This window comes from Sebastes umbrosus, chromosome 4 (genome assembly GCF_015220745.1).
Source record: "Sebastes umbrosus isolate fSebUmb1 chromosome 4, fSebUmb1.pri, whole genome shotgun sequence".
In the NCBI taxonomy this organism is placed as follows: Eukaryota; Metazoa; Chordata; class Actinopteri; order Perciformes; family Sebastidae; genus Sebastes; species Sebastes umbrosus.
In genome coordinates this window covers 26,325,035-26,348,279 of record NC_051272.1, presented here as the reverse complement: position 1 = coordinate 26,348,279, position 23,245 = coordinate 26,325,035, and the positions used below count along the sequence as shown (strand labels likewise).

Sequence of the window (23,245 nt, the reverse complement as noted above, 5' to 3'; positions counted from 1 at the left end):
TTATCTCCACATAAACTATAAATATACTGCATATATATAGATGTAGCTTCTAGTATTAAAAAATATATTTCAAAATCGTTAAAAAAATTATTGCGATGCATAGGTGAATCGATTTTTTTCCCACCTCTAGTTAGTATATGAATTTCTGTCAAACCATTAAGTATGTATATGAGTCCAGTCAGCACTTAACACTTCAAATCTGCCATGTAGTGCTGTTTTTAATGGAGTGTGTATGTGTGTGTTGTGTGTGTGTGTGTGTGTGTGTGTGTGTGTGTGTGTTACAGCAGCTAAAACAGACCCAAATTGATTGAGGCTGGTAATTCTCTTTGACGATGTGCAGGACCCTCATTATTCTTCCTCTTTCTCTCTCACTCCGTTAATCTGTTACAGCCGTCCTCTCTCTCTCTTTCTCTCTCTCTCTGTCTTCCTCCACCAGCTGGTAGTTAACAGCGCAGCGCACGCCCGCCTTGACACTTTGCACCCACTCGAACAAATTGCTTACTGAAGAAATGACACTTCAAAAGTTGTTGAGATACGGCATCACTTTGTCGCAACACAAACTTCCCAGAAGAAGAAAGAAAATACAGTTGAGTCAAGGCGTGGGGAGAGGAAAGTCTCAAAGGGCAAAGCAGGGTTAGAAAAGTTGAACAATTTAAAGTCAGAAAATTACTTTCACACTGTGGCAAACATTACAAATGTCATTGATAATACATCTGTTCTACATCTTCCATGTGTATACTGTAGTGGGTGGCCAATTCGAATGCATTGCTCGGTTCAAGGACATCATTAGATTGAATCGCTCTAGCTTCATCAATAATCAATATGAAATGCTTTGACTATTACTGCTATTACTGACTGTTACTGGCAATACTGTATATTTTCTATTTCCTATTGTCAAATTATAGATATCAGAGTTCCCATGGACACTCCATTGAAGTTATTGTATGCTTTGGAAAAGCAACATATTTTTAGAGCATGCATGATTTATAGTATATAGGTAAAAACATACAAAACCACTGGTATAGCTGCTGTGTCCTGTCAGTGTAGGCATGTTGCGCTTTCTGTAGTTGTACTGGAAAACAACACCCTCTTATTGTTTGTGCTGTAATGTAATTAATCGTACTTTTAACAAAATCTCACACATTTACAATGATATCTGGAATTGAAAGGTGCTATTTATAACATTCAGCCACTCGATGACGCATTCTTTCTCCCCCGTTCCATTGCATTCACTTCACAACAAGTGGTTGCCAGTTTTTGGCAAAACCTGAATATATTTCATGGTCAGAGTGTCACTTGTTGCCATAGTAAATATTCAAGTATTCTGCAGCCTGATGGAGACACTAGTGTCAAACTCAGCCATTTATCCGGGGTTTTTTTTCACAATAATTAGCAACTTGATCGCTGACGACCCAGAGATACCACTTGATACCAACGTTGTTATACTGTTGGCTCACGAGCCTTGTTAGAAGTGGGAACGAACGTCAACTATCTTCCACAGGGATAAACAAAACAATCATTTTGGACCCGTTAACATTTTTAAAATGATTAATTCACAATCATAATCATTTTTGATGGAAAAGCAATACTTTTTTTCTGCTTCTTTCTAAAATTTCTGTGGATGTATTATTTTTTATTATTATTATTCATCTACGTAAAAATGTTATCAATATGACCATTAAAGGGACTATTTGTAACTTTCAGAAATGCTTCTTAACAGCAACACCTGTGGCCGTGAAATCAACGAAAGTCAGCGTCGAGCTCGCGCTTGCTCGCTCTAAATATACCTGAACGAGCATCGCTCAGAACAGTGAGGCGACACACGTCAGCTAAAACCACAATATCACTCTATATTTCAGCTGCTTGGCAGTAATGTTAGCTGACCAGACCAAGGTCTCTCCATGAACATAATTTAGATCTGATCTTAGTGTTGGCTTTTCCTGCCTAAGTGCAGGCTGAGGCAGCGGGGCTCTGCAGCGTGTCTCCCTGCTCTCTCCGCCCGCAGCCGGAGAGAGCAGAGGAGACACCGGCACCCGGTAGGTAACAAGACGGTAACGTTACTCGCTGAGGAGCTTCGTCACTTCACAAGACGCGGGAAACCTCTGTTGGTCTGGAGGAGCTGCAGCATTTATTTCTGCACAAACATCCACTGTACATTCACTAGATATTCTCAGAGCTACTAACTCTTCTGCAGTGTGGAGTGAGCGCGCGTTCACGTCTAGAGGTGGAGCGAGCTGAGCGAGAACGCGCGCGCTGTCTGAGTGAAGGTAGGCAGGCAGAGGAGGAGAGGCGCATGTGTGGCGACCCGCTACATTTATACGCTTAAAAAGTTACAAACAGTCCCTTTAATGTGGTAATGATTTATTAACATTTAACTAATAATATCTTCTGTATTGAAATACCAACAGCACGTGAATGTACCTTCCAACCCGAATCAAAAAAACATCTAAAAAGAAATGGAAAAAGCTGCTGGTGTTTCAGTGGTAACATCTCACTGAGTGCTATGGAGCAAACAATAGAGCTGTTGTCAAAGCCATTATTGATTTGCTGAGTGATCAGTAGAGCAGAGATCGATCTTCTGTGTTTTAATAAACAAGTGTTCGATACGTGGCCCTCACACTGCATTAAATCTGTGAAGCAGAAAACTACAGCGTTTCCCAAAACAGGTCACGTAGAACAGGGGTTCTCAAACTTTTTGTTGCCAGGGATCCCTTACAGGGGAGATTTATATATAAATTATATAAGTATGTAATAATAATATATAAATCCCAAAATAGCCCATGAAATAAGGAATAATCCCACAGCATTATTCATTATTCATATTCTCAGACAGATATCGCTGTTTGTTCTGTGGAGAGGTGTGTGTGTACAGTAGTGCGACAGCAGCACAGTCCCGAAGCTATTTCTCACCGAAGCTTCGAAGCCCAAAAAATGGTATTTGGGACAGCGCTAGTTTTATCCAAATTGCATTTGTAGAGGTGTGTGCATTTGGATAAAACTTGACAGCATTTATACTTTTCAAGTAATTGATCTTAAAAGCTTCCAGAAAATGAACAGTAGCAAGACTGACATAGTCCTAATGAATCCAGACGTTTAAATGTACCAGTCTAAAGCTGACTTTCAGAAATGCATCAACCTATAAAAAAATAATAATATTAATAATATAAAAATAATGGACTTATTGCTGTGTGTCACAATCACATGTCACATCATGTTACAACGTGGGTGGGAGTAATGGACAGAATAGGTTTGTTTTATTGGATTTTTTAAGGATCCAGCACAATTTCATAATTTATAGCAAATTATTTCGCGGACTCCCTGAGAGGTTACCACGGACCCCACTTTGAGAGTCACTGATGTAAAACGTAGAAATGCTCACTGTTACAACCTACACATCATGTATACCAAGGCCAGCCGTGTGTGACTTGAACTTAAAGCACAAATTGGGTTTACACGAGTCGGTTGCCTCGATGGGATCTTGTGATTTATGGGCTTACTGATGCCGTTAAGTGAGGAGAGTGTTTCTAACAGTTACCTTGGTTTCTATAAATCGTTTTTGTTTCATCGGGATGACGCGCACACACACAGATTCTGACATAGCTGTCAGACTGGATGAGGCATGGCAGTGATGGCTCTTTATTCTCACGCAGCTTTGAATCTGACAGCACGCTGCCAAAGAACAGTTAACTCTTCAACCTATATCTCTAAAAATACGTCCTCATACATGACACACACTGTGCTATGACAAAAGAGTCTTTTATTCCTGCTTGAGACTTCGCACCACCCTGATACTGACTACTTACATTGGTAGAAATACACAGGGACACAAGAATATAAACACAGGGACTGAATTTCAGTAGACAAAATATCCAAGTGTTGCACTGTACAACTTCAAATGCTGTAAATCCACAGAGTAGTTGTTAAGGGAAAATCCTACTCTTATTACTGACCAATTGTACCAACAAAATTAGATTCACCATCTTTTCTGAATCTGTCCAAGCATCTCCTGTAATTCGGCCAGCACATAATCCACCAAAGAGCACATCTTTATTTTACCAAAAGGAAAAGCAGTCTGGTGAGAGGGACTCTTCATAAACACCAGTTCGACACAACACAGCGTTTTCTACATTTACTGTGGGGTTTTCCTGATTTTATCAGCTTTTCCCTTATCAACTTCTCACAGAACTTCTGAATTTATTATCATTTAGTGGGTTTTTGTTTGGGAAGCCTCGCGCCATCTCCCGTGCTGCAGCACCACTCTCCGCCTGAACTGATACAGATTCGCTGGCGGGGGCGCTGTTTCACCAAAACACAAATATCCCTATATATCACTATTTATTGACAGAATGTTTGCAGGTGCGGGCGGGAGTAGAACACACTACAATGTTTTTCTCTGAAGTAGAAGTACACAGTAAGTAGTATACAGTTGTAAGTTATTTCAGGGTACAGTGAGTTAGAATTGTAACATAATTCAATATTTTTTCTAAACATCTAAACATCACAATAAACCTATAGCTGTTTGGGGCCCTTTTAGTTGGGGGCCCCAGGCAGTTGCCTAATGGTAGAGTCTGCCCCTTTTTAACGGTATTTCACTGGTGTTTCTGACCTTGAGTAGCCACCACTATGGTGTCGTGGCAGGTGTATTGCGGAGGACCCAAGGAAACGCAGTGTCAAGTGTGAAGTTGTTTCTATGAGTGGTTCTCGAGAAAGATGCAAACCACAGGCCAAGCATTCGGCCCGTTTTGAACGGGCACTGCACTAGTGAGAGTGAGAGTGGTATCTATGTTTTTCATGTTACTTAATGTTGAACTGTTTCTTTAAGGGACAGTAAAATAAGAGAGAGGTGAGGTGACAGAAGAGACTGATGGTTTTTAAGTCACGTTGTTAGAGGTGCAGAATACTCATCTTGTCCTGTATGTCCTGTACATCATGACACACAAGTCCTTGTTGACCGCTTTATGCCTTCAAGGTTTTTTTCAGCAAAATGATTTATTAACATGTCCTTAGGGAAGAATCAAATAAGAGAGATTTTCTTTTTATTGAGTAGTATCTCACCTTAAATGACTCATAATATCTGGCCCTTGACCCTGACGCAGATATGATGTGTTAATAGAGACCATATGAGCAGGAGATGACCCAGGGCACTGACAGTGACATAGCAGTCCAATAAAACAAAACCAAAGTGCTGCTGGGTAATAAAGTATCCCCCAGTGAATACTGTATATATATACATAGAGGGGAAGTTTCGGGGAAGATAGCAGCTCAACAGTAGATGTCACATAGAAGTGGTGTACATCATCTGAGAGCTGGGAATCTGAAAATTAATTTGAGATGCAGCTCAGCACTGTGTGTCAAGTTGTTCTAGTCATAAGTCAGAAATAAACATAAATTGATTAATTAATTAATAAATTAAAATAAATAGTAAAAGTGTATAAGGGCTTAGAACAATATGATAGAAGTATATGATAGCCATTGCCATGCTCACTTATGTCTCATGAGTTGTTGCAGCAATATTTGGGTTGATATTATTTGCTACAGATTTGGTGCTAAATTTAACCATTTTTTTACCACTCAAGAATTAATAAAAATGATCAATAATCCCTCCAAATATTCACATAAAGACACCAAGACCTTGAGGAACACCATAGAAAAAGTCATGCTGTGATTTGGTATCAAAAACTTTTGACATTTGGAGATTTCTGCAAGAATTGCATTTTTCGGTGATTGGATGGCGAGCACTTCTGTTCTATAAACTGCTCAGAAACCCCCTTATTGTCAATATACTTAGGAAAGCCATCCATCCTCTGAATGCTCTAGGTCTTTAGTTTGTGGTTGTAAAGTTTCATGAGGCTGTGACTATCCTAGAGGTCACCACAAGTCATTTTATACAGTGATGTCAAATTTTAAAAAATGATCTCACTATAGTGAAATGGCTACTCTGGCGACTAACATCTGGCTCATTGGATCCATAAGAGTCTCAGCTTTACAGTGATACCCAATTTGTGTAATTCCAAGACTATTTAGGGATCCCAGTATGCAGAAATATTTTTAGAACAGGTGAAAATAACACATTTATACTGCATTAAAAAACTGCATGGTTTTTACCCTAAACTAATGTGATTATCAAAAGTGTCTGTGAAGAGGAGACTCGTGGGTACCCATAGAACCCATTTTCATTCACATATCTTGAGGTCAGAGGTCAAGGGTCCCCTTTGAAAATGGCCATGCCAGTTTTTCCTCGCCAAAATTTTGCCTAACTTCCGAGCGTTATTTAGCCTCCTTCCCAACAAGCTAGCATGACATGTTTGGTACCAATGCATTCCTTATCCGTTTTCTAGTTTCATATGTTATCTGTACCTTCCCTTTCGCTCTAAAACCGAACCTGCTACAGCCTCTGAAAAACAGTAAAGTCAGTTGGGATTGCGGGTCTCAGGGGGTTTTAAAACCCTTCTTTATTTATTCAAACTTTCAAATGCAGCAAAATACCAAGTGCACCCAAATGGATTTTACATACTGCTGATAAAAAAATCCAAATTAAAATCTACTCAGTTATTTCTGTGACCTTAAGATCATCTGAGATAAATAATAAAGCTTTTGCTTTGGGTAGAAAGTAAAAAAAGTTGTTGTTATTATTAGAGAGCCTTGTGGTAAACCAGAGGAGCATCCTAATTAATGAAGAGAATGAATTTGCTTGCTTTTTATTTCTTCAGCTGCTCATTGAAAGTGAATGTTCAAAATGCACTTTATGTGTAAATCTTAAAAAGATTAATGAAGTAAATATTCTATCATCTGACAGGAAATCTATTTTAACACAGATAGAATTTCAGAAGTTTTTACCAAAAGTGCATTGACACTGAAGAAGAGCTTCCGTATTGTAAGATTTTCTTCTCATACTACCATCCAATTATAGATACTGTATACAGGTGGCTAAACAAAAACATCTTTTTTAATGAGGATAGCACACTGGAGGGTTGTGCTGAACCTTGAAAATAAGTATCATTATGAAGAAATTATTGTAAGTTATTTCATTTTGCAGAGTACGTTGCACAAAAATAGAATTATTGCTGCTTGTGTGCGTCACACCAGCTTTTCTTCTTCTCTTTTTTTCCTGTTCTCTGGCATCAAAGTGCAGAAACAATGACAGGTTAAACATAAATGACATTCAAGAGTTTTGTGTCAGTGATACTGTATGCACGGGTCTGATCTACAGCAAATGCAAAGTTTCTCTATGTGCTTCAGTTCTAGTGCTGCATAAAAGTTGATTAATGTTGATTCGTTCACAGATGACAGCTCAAACTGACAGGATTTTCAGTTCCTCCTCTATCAGCGTCCAAACATCTGTCACCTGTCAGGGGAGGCATTTCAGCACAAATAGTCATTACATTTACAGCTATTCACCGTCACAATAGCTGGGCAGTAGCTGTTGCTGAAGGGTATAATGCGCTGCTTGATTGCAGCATTTCCCAGCTGGCTCGGGAATTGGAACTGCAGCGTTTCCGGTCATCGTACAGCCTCCATGTTCTGATGAAGACATTTAGTAATATTGAACAGCGGCGGCCTGGTTTATTTCCGCAACAGATATATTTGTTTTTTGTAATTTTTGCATTAAGCCAGACTGTTAGACTCACTGCACTGTAGGATTCAGAACAGATGATGAAGGAGAGATGACGGTGTTCTAGCAACTTACTCAGCCCACTGACTGTAAGGCTGAATTTGTAAACCCCCCATTTAGCATTAACATAGCTGTAATCATATTTAATGATATGTTAGTACACACTAACACATGTTATAATTTGTTATAAAGCATTTTATCCTAGGGCTAACTCCACTAATTTATTTAACGCATTAACACAACTTGTAAGGTTGTAGTGGGCTCAGTTTTAAAGCTAGAGTGAAGATACTGATATCATATGAAACTATAAAACCTAAGGGATCCATTGGTACCATCCTTATGCAATGTTTTGGTGAAGAAAAACTATCATGGCCATTTTCAAAGGGGTCCCTTGACCACTGACTTCAAGATATGTGAATGAAAATGGGTTCTATGGGTACCCACGAGTCTCCCCTTTACAGGCATGCCCACTTTTTGATAATCACATAGAGTTTGGGGCAAGTCATAGTCAAGTCAGCACACTGACACACTGACAGCTGTTGTTGCCTGTTGGGCTGCAGTTTGCCAACGGCCCTACTGTCGACAGATCATTTTGACACAAGGGGGAGAGCTAACTTCGTTCCACAGCAGCGGCCACACTGACAAGGCTGCCTGCAAATGTGTCTGCAGACGTTTTTTGTAATCGGTCTCTTGAGCGCAGACATGCCGCGCCGATGCCGATTATCTCAAAATGTCAGTAATCGGCCGAACGATTAGTCATAATTATAGGATATATCTTTTCTAAGTTCCCTGGCATATCGGATGAAATGTTCCAAAACCTGATCAATGCGTACCCACCTGCCCCCCTCTTCTGCAGGCTACTGTAGGCGGTAAAAAATCTCTGACAGCTGAGGACCTTGATGTCAGCTGCGCTTTGTCTCGAGTCAAGACAAGTCGATTGATTAATGAATTTCTCTCCCCCTCTCCTTGTCCTACTGCCCAACCTCCTCCAATATGTATGTATCTACACTCCTGAGTCCTTTCTTCTTACCTTACGGCTACATGCATTCATATGAAGTCGCCTTGAAGTTTTGTTATCTCCCCTTTTCACGTAATAATAGCATATAGAGAGGTATGTTTGTTTTTTACTGCAAAATGAATTATTGTTTTGAGTCTTTGCAGTGAGACGAGGGGGGGAAGCAGCAGAAAAGAAAAAGCAGTAAGTGGGAGACGACTGGGGTAAGAAGCAAAGAGCGAGGAAAAGAGTAAGAGGGGTGAAAGAGAATAATTGAGCTAAAAATATCCTCCACCACCTTTAAGTCGAGCAACCGATGCTGTGTTGTTTGCTGTGTGCAATGCTCCAGTGCTTCTCCTGACACTTTACTGAAGAGCTTTAATTGTAAATGAACTGCAGTTTATTGTTCAGTGCTTTCACAGGCACAGATGCGCTCGCAGGCACAGGCTACAGTGTGTGTGTGTGTGTGTGTGTGTGTGTTCATGTTCATTTATATAAAAATCCTTACCTGTGGGGAACTGGATGGAGAAGATTCTTTGACATTATCCATATATTTTATGTTTCATAGACATTTTCCTGTGAGCACCAATAGAGTGCTGCAGGGATGACGTATTTTTGAAGGCCAACCAGGAAGTTAGCATCGCCCTGGTTACCTCGACAAAAAGCTACTAGGATTTTTCCATTGGGTTTTGGATTGTTGCAGAAAATAAGCTCTGTGAGAAAACTAAAAAATATTTATCATAGGTTCAAAAAATGGGAGTCCAAGGCACTCTTCTGTCAAAAAATAAAAAAGCTTTTATTCAAATGGCTATTTCATGATGAAATGTTAAAAACAATGCTGGTACATGTTCAGATTGAGCTGAGTACAACCCACGTGTAGCGGCACAAACAGCCTTCTTCAGGGTGTGACATTATTATTATTACATTATGTTTATGATAATCACATGCAGTTTTGGTGCAAGTCATAGTCAAGTCAGCACACTGACGCACTCACAGCTGTTGTTGCCTGTTGGGCTGCAGTTTGCCATGTTATGATTTGAGCATTTTTTTTATGCTAAATGCAGTACCTGTGAGGGTTTCTGGACAATATTTGTCCACTCCCATGTTGATAAACTGAACTTTTGTGTCCCGTAATTTGAGAGATAGTGTAACGACAGTGGACCTTTTTTAATGATTCATATGAACACATTTAAATACTGTCTGACACAGAATGGAGATTTAAATTAGGTGAATGTGGAATAACTCAAATCAGGTTTAATTGAGGAGAAAGTCAATAGAGACCCCCCTCCTCTCCTGCCCTCACCCCGCTACTAGATTCGAAGGCTGTAATTCCTCATATTTCTATAATTGACCGGGATGCTTATTTTCTAAGTCCATCGAAATGACCACTGGGCTTTTAACTCCAACTGTCTCCATGGTTACAGACTATGGTTTAGTTGATGAGTGTGTATGTGTGTGTGTGTATGTGTGTGTTTGGAGGGAGGTAGCTCCTAATTGACTGGCTGTTAAAGCTTTTAATGAAGAGTGGGCAGCCAACTCTCCAATTAGCTGTGAGGGGGCCATCAGGGGATGAAAAGAGGACGGCAGCTCAGGAGAGAGCAGAGGAGAGGGGGGGAGGAAGAAGATAGAGGGAGGAGAAGAGGAAGGAACCAAGGGAGGAGAGCGAAACAAAGGAGACAAGAAGGTGAAGAGAGAAGCGCGAATCAGAGGGAAAGTAAATGTTTTCTCAGCGTTCTTTAGTGTTCTTTATGTCACTGTTTTTTAGTCGTACCAACACACACAAATAAGCAACCATCATCAGCAAAGACAGTGAACAACAAAAGGAATATTGCAGTTCTGCACTGCACATTTCACTATTGGAGTTAAATACAGTAGTTAAAGGTGCAGTGTGAAGCATTTCATTGTCGGTAAACACTAGAGGTGCCACGATTTCGATTCTGAATGTAGCAACATCATCTTCATAAGAGGAGCCATCCGGTTTTATGGGAAATGTGGTTTTCATTTTGAGATCGCTATGAGGCTAACAAGCCCTATACGAGACATAAGACATGCCACTCTCAGTTTGTCATTGTCCTTTTTTTTATTTTTTTACAGAAATCATTATACTTCTTCATACTTGACAATAAAATGTTGTGTTCATAAAATGCTACAAGAAGCACTAATCTGTACCACCAATTAAAATGTTACAAACACAGCTTAATTCTGTTCTGATTAAATATCTCATTTATTAATAATGAAATATTAAAAAGCATCAATGCAAATGATAGACTCGCTCCTCTACCCCGTTGGCAGTCTTTTTTGCTACAAAGTAAACATTTTCTGCCAAAGTGAAATATTGCTTTAAGACCAAAGTTAATTACAAGGAGCCCAGTGTGGTATCCAAAATTCACACTGGAATAAGAGCTAAACAGAGACCCTCAAAGGAGCTGGCTTCCCATCCATCCCTTTCTCTTCTGTCTTTGAACAGGCCAAGTTCCTTCCGATAAACAGATATAATTGCCTATTTATCAGCCACTTTGGAACTCCCACTTTACATGAAATATTCATGATGAAACAACGGAAATGAAAAGAGAGAGAGATGAGAAGGAAAGAGCAAAGATGGCTTAGTATGATGTGGTATAATTCTTCATGTACTGTGCAGTACCTGCTCGGTGCAGCTGTGTTTTTATTGCACCTATTTTGTGCAGTTTGTGTGCAACAATATGACCAAAAGGCTATTACCTTATTCAGGATAACATATGGATGGATAAATTGTTTATTCTCAGGTTTAAAGGGCACACACATTGCAAGAGGAAGTGACTTGGGCAATTTGATTTCAATATGTATAAGACATATTTGAATAAATGTAATCCAGATGCATCAGATCTAGTCACAACCCAGAAACTGTATTCATACTCGTTCATTCGGTGTGTTTAGACTGTGAATGTTTGTGTTGCAGGTGCAGTCGAGGTGAGGAAAGAAGGTCTGGACGCTCAGATCAACCGCCTGGCTGAACTAATCGGACGACTGGAGAATAAGGTAAGGAATACAGACACGCTTGCACATACGCTTGTTTTGGTCATTTATAAGGATATTGCATTGACTTACATTAATCCCCTGGAGGCTCTCACTAACCATAACCACTACATGCCCAACCCCAACTTTAATCAAAGCCCAAGTCTTAAATGTCAAGGCTGGCAATATTCAGTATTTTTCTTATGTCAACAAATCCCATGAAAAGAACAAAACCAACTCTAATTCTGTTTACAAGTATTTTCTTTGTATCCAAAGCATGATATATCTTCTTTTTCTGTGCCACAGAGCTCTATTATTGTCCAAAATACATCTCCACTGGGAGACATTACCATGAACACACACTGTGGTTTATTCTGAGTCAATCTCACATGCACTGTCCTGCTGCTGTAAATAATCACTAGCGCATCAACTCTTGTTTAAGTAAGGTTTGCTGTAACCATAGTGCCCAGATGTTTTAACCATTTTTTTTTTTTTTTAAATGTACATCTTCAGTCAGAACAATGCTCTTTGCTCCATATTAGTGGTTTCTAACCTTTTTGGCTTATGACCCTATGATTTTAGAGGTCCTGAAAAGGTAAAGCTAAGGTAATTTACAAGAAAAAGAAATTCTCCCAAAAAATAAGCACAGCATACCTTTGGAAGGGTTTGAGAAACAGACAAGTGCATTGTAGGGATAGGAAAAAAAATCGATTCACCTATGTATCACAATTTTTAGTTTTTTTTTACAATTTTGAAATTGATTTTTTAGTGCCAGAACCGATATATTTGCTTAATTTGAGTCTATGCGGAGGTAGAAGGAAGTTACTGCTTTTATTGTTGTAGTCTGAGTAACGTGACATCATATCCGTTTCGTATAATTTAACCAAAGCAAACCGTGGCGAGCCGAAACGACAGAGTACAAAACGGCGGAGGGTCTGCGGAGATACGACCTGCACCCTCACATTTTAAATCCAAAGTGGTAAACACTACACATACAGTAAAGTATGGAAACTCTTTGGGTTTCGAACATTGCCAGGAAAAGCAGAGCTAGACACCATGACTAAAGCTGCATGATAACTCTGTCGTGGACAGGAAACGTTAACGTATTGCGGTAACGTGTGGTCAAGCCAGCCATCACTAGCATCTCCGTGGTCAAATCGGCCGACGCTACAACTGTAAAGCACCCATATACTGACATTTATGATAAATGCATTCAAACGGCCCCAATGGAGATGACCATGGATGTATAAAGAGAACGGAGCTGACGGGAGAGCTAGCGACGGACTTGGCGAAGTTAGTGGAAGTATACACGTGTGACTACGTCCGAGTTTTCAAAATAAGGTGTTAACAACTGGTATACAAAATCCATATATGGAAATAAGATTGAATGGATTATATTCTCCAGAAGTATAAAACATGTTATATGTCCCTTATAAATTAAAAAGAAAATACCACTAATTTGTGAGGGAAATGTCTTTGGTCTTTAATTTTTGTGTTGCTGGGAAAATCTTTAATAAATAATGCCTGACAATGACTGATATATTTGACTTCAGGACATCTCTGACTACATACATGCTGAAAATCAAACATTTTTACTGTATCAATTTAGGTATATTCCAAAGTAAAAGTCCCTAGAAGTGTATGATTCAACTTTTTCTCATGGTCTAGTGTTAAAAAAAAACAAAAAAATTGCAATAAATCTTGATTTTGAGTCGCAATACTTAAAAATCACAATTCATATCGAATCGGCATCCAAATATCGCGATAGTATCGAATTGGGAAATAGGTGTATCATCCCAGCCCTAAAACATGGTTGGTTTTGGCTTTTTATGGGATTTGTTGAGAATAAGGAAAATACAGAACCAACAGCCATATTCTTTAACTCTAATCATGTAATGCTTTACTCTGAGGGAGCAACTTTTGTCTCCACATAACGGTTGATTCAAGTTGACACAGACATTCATCATAGACATTTGATATGAATATTTTATTTTTGATAGAGGCCTGCCACATGTAAATTCAGGTACACAGAGGGAGACATTATTAAAATATAATCAAATGTAAATAAACCTATTTTGTACTGGCAAATTGTGAAGAAACGTAAATCAAGAAATATAATTGCACTGGTGCAGTATGTGTAAAAGCATTAGATTAAAGTACATGAGTTTTGATCAAAATTGAGTTAGACGATACTTGACAGAGAGACTGATAGACTGCGAACTCTTTTGCACTGTTGGTTTCTCCTTTTATTTTTAGCTCTACTCTTCCTTTAGGCTGCTACCATTCCTCTATCAACTACAAACAGCACAAGCCAGTGATCTTTTCCTCACACTAAACTTTTTTTTACCAAATTGTCAGCATGTTGAGGATTTGTAAATTGGAAATATTACATTGGCCAATGCCAAAGCAGCATACTGAAGTTAAAGGTCTGCAGAGAACAGGAGAAAGGAAAAATGGTCGATGAAGGAAGAAGCAGGGGGTTGGATAAGGAGTTAACTAACACTAACTGAAGCAGAGGAAAAGACGGAGTTGGGGAGTAGATGAAGAAAGAGACAGAGGAGGCAATTAAAGGCATTGTGTCCAAACTATTGCAATAGTCTTTTCCTATACTTCCTCCTCTTTGTAGCAGCTCTCTAGTCCCAGATGCCTCTTCATCCTCCTCGCTTCCTTCCTCCATCTTTACATCTATCACCTCGTTCCTCCCTTCCTTCACTCCTCCTGCCCCCTTTCTCCCCCTCCCTATTTGTCTCTCCGTTCCTCTGCATTGCCTGCGTCCTGTCCAGTACTGAACATGTTAAGGCTAATGGAGCCCCAGCAGACTCAGCTGTCTTTAGCTAAGAATAACTAAACACAATGTACTGCCAGGGGCGAGGGGGGAGTGTGTGGGAGGAGGGAAGGGGAATCACAGAAAGAAAATAGAAAATGAGAAGAAGAATAAAAAACAAGAGACAAAATGTTTGATCAGGTTTTATGTAGTAGAATACCTGTTTGCGTGAACAGACCGATGTATTCGACCACGACTCTGACCGACTTTACTGTATTTCAGAATCTGTAGCAGGCTCAGTTTTAGAGCTAGAGGTATAGATATCAAACTAGAGAGGCTAAGGAATCTTTGTCATACTAGCTTGTCGGGAAGCAAGCTAAATAACGCTCGAAAATTAGGCAAAATTTGTGCTCCACCCAATTTCTTGCAGAAATCTCCAAATGTCAAAACTTTGTGATACTTAATCACAGCATGGCTTCTTCTATGGTTTTCCTAAAGGTCTTGGTGGCTTAATGTGATCTTGTGAATTTTGGAGGGATTATTGATCATTTTTTATCAATTCTCAAGTGGTAAAAAATTGTTAAATTTAGCACCAAATCTGTGTAACAAATGGTATCAACCCAAAAATTGCTGCAACAACTTATGAGACATACAGTAAGTGAGCATAGGAATGGTCATCATATACTTCTATCATAATGTTCTAAACCCTTACACACATTAGTAATGTATTTTAATTAATCAATGAATCAATTCATGTTTATATCTGATTCATGAATAGAACAACTTGACACACAGTGCCGAGCTACATCTCAAATTAATCTTCAGGTTCCCAGCTTTCAGATGATGTACACCACTTCTATGTGACATCTACTTTTTATGTGCTATCTCCCCCTAAACACCCCCTGTACGCCCCCTGAAAAAGACAAAAACATGTTTATTGTGGGTCTCAGAGGGTTAAAAACGACCTTTAGCCCTTGGCCCTGGGTGATAATTTAATGTAGTTCTAATAAATTGTCCAGGTCTAAGCAGAATTGCTTCACTCAGTCGAGTGACCTCCATTGTAGAAGAAATTATTGAAACGCTTTCCACCAAAGAATTGTTCAATAATCACCTGTGACCCTGAAGTGCTCCTGGGAGCCCATTACTCTGCTCAGAGGCTGACTCATTAACAGTGACTGTGGCACAAAGGTACTTTGTCTCACGGATGACTGAACACAGTCAAGTCTGATTTTTACCTGTTTAGACAGGAATGAAGACAGGATCTCCTTACGAATGATTTATTTATGGGGTTTTTTTTTGTTGTTGTTTTCAGAAAAGTAGCCAGTAATTAATTGAAACTTGAAAATTGTACAAAGGGAAGAGTAGAGATGACATTGACGTTGATTTAATTTCACCATTCTTTTTCCATTTATCAACAAGCCAAATCTAAAGTGATGCCTCATAGTCAGGTCACCTTCCAACACTGTCCCAGTTCCAGTAAACAAATGCAGGCCTATATCAATGAATAACAATGAAATTAAAATTAATGAATGAGTAAAATATATATAGCATATCCAGAGCGTTAATATAGCAGCAAAAAATAATTTAATATGTAAAGATATAGAGGAGTAATGTCTACCTGAGCAGAGAATGAAGTCGCTCTCCCTCTGCGGGTGCTAAGGATGGCCCACACTCAAAGAGTTTTAAAATCTTAACGGATGTTGAAAATGTGGGAGACCCCACACATAACAACATGTAATGTTGAATTTTACAGTGTTGTTCCTACAGTGTGTGTTGAGCAACGATTTGGCCAAAATAGCAAACCACACATTAACAGATTCCATTCATGAACAACAAGAGTCCCCACTAAAAAAAAACCTGAAATCTCGCAAAATCTCCCGCGATAAAAAGTGACTTTACTGTAAACAAACATGGCAGACGACGTGCAGCAAGAATTAGTGATGTTAGTTTTTGCTCTACTTTGTGCTGATAATTCACGAAGGATGGATCGATGAAGTCATGGAGACACGTTCAATAAACACTTGCATTGTTGCCACAAATTAACAAGTTGGTCCTCTATTTCTGAGGTTCATCTTACTACTACTTTATGCTTCGCGTTTTGCATTAGCTCATGCATTAGCTGCGGCCGCCATGAGGGCAGTGGTTGTCTTTCCGTCTTCAGTCAGCTTGGTTTCTCAATTAGCTATCGTTCTTTCCTACGTGACTGCGTCATCGGCTGTCCTCTGGGCTCCCCACAAACAACAGGATATCTGATCGTAAATATTGAACCTGTTTAATATTTATGATTTGAAATCGGTGATCTGCTGCGGTACCAATTGGAAAAAATTCAGTAAACAAACAGGAGGGAAATTGCAAATGTCACGTGGCCCATAAATGACAGGAAGCAATCTGCAAATGCGCAAATATCATTCCACGTGTAGAAATAGATGCACAAATGCGTATATATCACTTTACATATAAACCTAAAAATACGTATTTACAGAATAAGTTATTTGTATTTGCAAATCGCCCTTTATTCTTGTGGATGTGACTTCACACAACACAAATACAAAAACACATGTTTGTGGATAGTGAAATATCTAGAAATCATGGTACACATTTGTGGAATGTCTTCTGTGGATTACAACTAATAAAGTCCAATAAAAACTTCCATATTAATCAAGCTCAAATAGTAGTTATGCATCTTTCAAAAGCAGATAGATTAAGATAGTTTGAGGCCAAAATTTCAGATAGCCATGAGTCAGACGTACTCCTGTCACATAGGACGCGACTAATGAAGGGCAATATACTGTGAAGTGTACAACTAAGAAATTACAATAAATAACTGCTTATGACATCGAAGAAAATATCCCCTACATGTCTTGAGTGTAGATTAAAAGCATTTTTTAAGATAACGTTTCAGTTATAAAAGTACTTCACCCACAAATTGACCATTTGTATATGAATTACTTACCCTGTGCTACCTGGAATTCTTTGAAGAAAACTTTGTTTTCCCACATGGTGAACAGATAATCCGAAAAGAGTAAACCCTTACTGAATTAAAGTAAATGGAGGATGCATCCGTTTACAAACTCTCACACAGCTTGTGCAGTATAATCCAAGTCTCATTTATCCAGTCGTATACTTACTACTTCCCAAAGACATGCATTTTCCCCAAAATCATACTATTTAAAACACTTCTTCCACTACCGTATCATGCTTGCGCAAACGCACAACTTGTCCGAACTCGAACGGTCTCGCAACGAGCCTGTGCAAGCATTAGATGGTAGTGGAGGAAGTGTTTTAAATGGGGAATGGGAATGTGACGTTACCAACAGCTTGTGGGCCATTTTTGGAGGATAAAGTTAAGAGTGCCATGCGCTGGCTGTTTACTGCAAGTGTGAAAAGATAACACAAAACACTGCACAATGAATAAGACTCAAAGCCGAATTGTAGTATATATAGTATACAGTCAGATACAAAAGTAGGCTAACGTTATGGTTTTCATTTTGCAAGATACCGGTAGATTAAATATGCAGTATTAGCCGACGTTTTCTTAATATTCAGTTAACATAACATTAGCTAGCTTATCTTTGTCCAGCTGATTGTGTAGTTGGCATTTGGCTTCTAGATCTTAATGTCATATACCTATCTATTTGTAAATTGGACATTGGCCTCCAAAGATTAACATATTTTGAACTGCTGACAGGCGTTCACTACGCCAAAACACGGCCGTGACTGTATGTGTGGCAAACTGTCATGGTCCTCCTAATTCATAAGGATTGATGTCATAAACTAACTTCAATTTTGTAATATTTGGCCTCTTTGCCTCTGTCAACTTCTCTTTCTATGAGTATTTGTCTTTCGCACGTACTTTATACATTTCTGATGATGAACAATTGACAGATGACAGATGAATAGACCTGTGACAGATAACCGTAGCTCTGCACGCTTCCCTCCAGAATGCTCCGCGATTCCCATTCCCTATAGTAAGATTTTTCATGTAGTTTTGCTGTTGTTAAACCTGGACCCCAATTACTTCAATTCATCAAGGATTTATTCAGTTTTCGGATTCTTTGTTTTCTTCCAGAATTCAAGGTAACACACGGTGAGTAATTGATCTACAAATGGTCATTTTGTGAGTGACGTATTCCTTTAAGGACCAGAATCAAATTGTTTTTTCCTTTCAAGTCTTGCACGATCTACCACCATTCTGCTAAGAAAATCTGTCCAATTCAATCCAGATGAATGATTTCAATGAGCATTTCACTCAAAATGCAGATTTTTCATCTCTTGCCAAACTTAAAACCCAGAAAAGAAGGAAATGAAGTGACTCAACATGGAACATTTAAATAACCTACATTATCCTGTCATACTTGTATTTTGAGGTCTTGCAAGGCTGTTGCGTTTTCATATGATTTTCCACATTGGCGAAAGATTTTCTTTGTGAAAAGAAGAAATTACACCCCTTCCAGAGAATAACAGAAACACACTGCATATAGAAAAGAAAATAGGTCACCAAAGTTTTTTGTTGGAAAGTGTGTTTTCAGAACAATCAGAGCCAAAGAAAAGCAAAGGAATAGACATTTTCTGCTGGATTACATTTTTCAGAAGGCCAGACATACTGCAGTAATCATATCAAAGCGAAATATGGCTTTGAGGAGGCGTATTGAATGTCTTTGTCTTTCTGTTTGGCCTGGTATTACCTGCCCCGATCTCAGTATTACGACTGTGGAGTCTGCAAGAGGAAATGATATTATCACACTGCGTCAGAGTGAATCATGAATTGTTTACTGAGTGAATAATAAGCCAGCTACACACTGAGTGATGTGGTGCTCGGCGAGATGAAAATAGTGTTGCTACCACTGCTCTGTGATAACACACTGGAAATCCTGTTACCTGCAAACCGTCCTCAAAGTGGCAAATTCATGTTGCCTCTGTTGCTCAGTCTGACTTTCAGATTCCCTCGCTGTCTTCTTCCACGCTCCCCTGGGAGTTTTTTTCTTCTTTTGCTTACAAAATATCATTATTTATTGCTCTCTGTGTGCCACAGACAAGAAAATGTGTTTCTCACCTGGGAAAATCAGTCTCAGGATGATGGCCTTTGATTGTCGCTGCACATCTGGTGTAGGTGATACTGAGGCTGAATACTGACAAGCAAAGTGATACAGCTATCCCTCTTCTTCTTTCAGCAAAAGAATCTTTGATAACTTTATGTAGCGGTGTCCAAAACATTCAGATAGCAGCTTCTCTTTTTAGCCGGCACTGACACTTTCACAGGTTAGAATGACAATTGTCGCCGGCGGCAGTAGGTCATATGCTAATTAATGCAAATTACAAAAGCAAGTACCTTTTATGGCAGGCCAAAATCAAACTTGGCTGTTGTTGGTTAGTGTCTGTACTCTGCCAAAGATTGTTTATGAGATAAAAGAAGCATCACCCTTTAACACTGCTGTACAACCGAGACTGGACTGTTTCTGTTGTCCCACCGTCTCCAACAGAGTGACACATCTTCTCCCTAGCGGGTCGCATCGCATCAATTTCAGGAGTGGCGTTCTTCCAGTCAAACTTCCAACCATATCACATCAATAATTTAAAATGATCATTAGAGTTTTGAATCAGGGCCTTCAGTATTTAGATCAAGTAGCTCATGAAAAATAAGGTGTGCCAAATTTAGAAGGCTACACATTATTTCAGCAAATCAGAGTTTTTAATCCACATTTAAGTAGGGCTGTTAACGATACCGCAATAACCTAAGGAATCCATTGGTACCAATGTTTCCGGTAGCTTTTACAGTACGAGTGTGTGTGTGTGTGTGTGTGTGTGTGTGTGTGTGTCGGCCATCCCATGCCCACTGTGTTAGACCCCTTTGCCTTCGACTTTCCCTGCTGCTTTAGGTAACATTCTTCACTCTGTAAGTGATGCAGACACTATTCATGCACTGTAGCAACTGTGATACTCATCAGTCACCTTGGTGACAGAAACCTGCAGCGCTTACTGTGATTTATTAGAACAGGTTTATATAACTCTGGCTCACAGACATTGAGCGTGGAGGAGAAAACTAGAAATCAATGTCTCATCATCCTCAGTCTTCACACACAGACAGACTGTACCATTAACCCACCTGGCTTTACTAATGTCTTTACTGAGGAGCGTATTTGAACTTAACTATTAATTGTGTCCCCTTCACTTAAGTCTTGAATGGGAGAAATTGACCGTTCGCTAAAACCCCTCCTCCGAAGCTAATGAGTGAAAAACTCATTATCTCAGGAGCTTGGAGGGTGTTTTTTTACCCTTTCCAAGACCAAAAACACAAGAGCAAAAGTGAAAGGAATGGATTACTTAGTGCTCATCTGCTCTAACAAAAGCTGCAAACATTAACATGTCTGGGTCACTAGCTTATTTCAATGTCTTCTATATCAACAAGTGGGAATGTTGACTTTTTACCTGGTACACATAGCATTTGACTCAAACTTTTAGCATTTTATCACGCCATCATGTGCCAACATGTGCCAACATGTTCTCACTCCCAACTTGACAAATAGCAGCTTGGTCAGTGGCCCTATGTGTCAAACTATGACGCTCTAGGTACCTCTCTGGTGCAGTGGGCTACCTCCGGGTCTGGGAAGTGAAGCCAATGCAGAAGTGCCTTGAACATGCATTCTTTCTAACAGCCAGCAGGGGGCGACTCCTCTGGTTGCAAAAAGAAGTCAGATTGTATAGAAGTCTATGAGAAAATGAGCCTACTTCTCACTTGATTTATTACCTCAGTAAACATTGTAAACATGAGTTTATGGTCTCAATTGCTAGTTTCAAGTCTTCTTCAATACAGCATGATGTTCATTTAGTAAGTTATGGTTCCATTTAGAGTCAAATAGACCATAAAGCAGGATATGCTTTAGGGCGTGGTTACCTTGTGATTGACAGATCGCTACCACGGCGTTGTGTGGTCTGGAAGTTGTCCGTGTTTATGTCGTAGAACTTTAACACTTTCACGGTATGTTTTCAGTTCATGAATGTTAATTACAGCCTTTTTGGTCGCCTAAAAATGTCTTATTCAGCATTCGGTTGTGCTTAGCTCCACCCTTATGTGTCACTTCTGGTTGCAAAAAACCAAGATGGCGACGGCCAAAATGTCGAACTCGAGGTTCAAAAACGGCAGTCCACAAACCAGTGGGTGACGTCACGGTGACTACGTCCACTTCTTATATACAGTCTATGCTGTAGTGTCAGTTTTCCACATGTTCGTCTTCCACATGTTCGTCTTCCACGTGTCAATCTCCGCTCATTACATGCATACACTGTCTTTTCAAAATAGACTTCCGTTTTCACAGGAAACAACTTGGTTCGATTTTGGTAAAGATCACGGTTTGGGTTAAAATAAGTACGCTTGTTACATAGTTAAGCAGGCTACGTTACAACGTGACATAGTAATGTTACGTTAGGTACTTAACTGTAAATAACATAACGTTGACATTTGGTTTCACACAGGACACAAACACCGCTCTCATGGGTTAAAGTCCCGTGATTGTTTGATCCATCCATCGCGCCTGACCATCACCCCAAGCGGAATTTGTCGCTCTTTATACTACGTAACCTGACGTCCTCCTTTACTTCCATAGAGTGTCATAGTTTGAAGTGTAGGGCCACTGACCAAGCTGCTGTATTTGACGAGCTGGGAGTGAGATTGGGCTGCATGTGCAAACTTAAGACCTTTTTACAGGCCTCTCGTTTTAAAATGTATCTTCTGGAAACATCTGGAAGTTTTAGCTTTAAGTTGTCGACTACAAATTACTACTCCTTCAATTGTGAGTGGCAAATCTGCCACTGTCATCATTTTGCCGTGCCAGAATGGAAAGCTTGACAGGCATAGCAACCGTAGCTAAGGGGGTGGGGCTTAGCGAAAGTCAGTTGAGTTCTTGATGACATTATCCCTTATTTTGCAAACAGGCTTATGAAAAATGATTTTAATAGATCCCTACCAGCTACAGATGCTACATCATGATGTTCAGTTGGATTTCATTTCAGTGTTCTTGTATGTTTAGATCTTTCATAGCTGATATAAATCATTCTGTTTCATTTCGGGCTTCTCTTATTGGCGTGCATCCACCTCCTCTCAGAACCCTCCTCTCATATTCCCTGCTGAACTTTATTTTCATCTTAAAAAGACATCACATCCTGCTTTCATGCCTGGTTCTGCTCTACCTCTCGTTGTGAGTGACTAATGTCTGCTTCAAGTTGTGGCTGTAGTAGTTGCTGTCGTTGGTCTTGTTGATTGACATGTTGCCGCTGTTGTTGTTGTTGTGCTTCTCCTTGCAGACAGTGTGGTTTGATCTGCACCAGAGGCTAACAGACACAGATGGCACTACCAGCGCAGTAAGTAGACACTAAAGGAATAACCATTGTACTTTACACTGCAACACACAGCCGCAGGTGCAGCATCACTTACTGCTGCCTTACAAAGGCCAATAACCACTGCAGCAGTACCTCAGGCTGAGTGTTACAAGGCTGCAACATGACTTTGTGATGTAATTAACAAGGGACAGCACTTCCGCACGACCAGCGCCGTCCAAAAATAATCCAGGTCTCAGAGCCTGTCCCATGGGCGCTGATCTTTTGAATTATTTCCCAGGAAAGGTGCTTGTTTTGTTTTGTTGTCTAGACCTGAATAATTTATAGACACTGAGTTTTCTGTGTAAGAATTAATAGAATCACACGCTACCTTACAATATCTAACACCCACAGAGAAAGTAACATATCAGCTGCAGCAGAAACATACTGCATATTTCGGTTATGCGATATTCCCTGTGATAATGATCAATGATTCATAAGAAAAGCCACAGGCACTGTGTGGGCTTTTTCTTTTCAGGCTGTATTGAATCATAAATCAGAAAAATTTCAC

General features: G+C 39.6%; 1 protein-coding gene across 2 annotated transcripts in view; it reads left to right on the top strand.

Annotated features, from left to right (window-relative positions):
• The window catches only part of necab2 (N-terminal EF-hand calcium binding protein 2), a 154,129-nt gene that overhangs the window by 86,586 nt on the left and 44,298 nt on the right, over positions 1 to 23,245 (top strand). The window contains exons 8-9 of one of the 2 annotated variants that reach the window (XM_037766614.1): positions 11,545 to 11,624; positions 22,663 to 22,719. In XM_037766614.1, coding sequence (XP_037622542.1) covers positions 11,545 to 11,624; positions 22,663 to 22,719 — 137 coding nt within the window. The remainder of the gene's footprint in view (positions 1 to 11,544; positions 11,625 to 22,662; positions 22,720 to 23,245) is intronic. The other variant, XM_037766615.1, reaches the window with a different exon arrangement.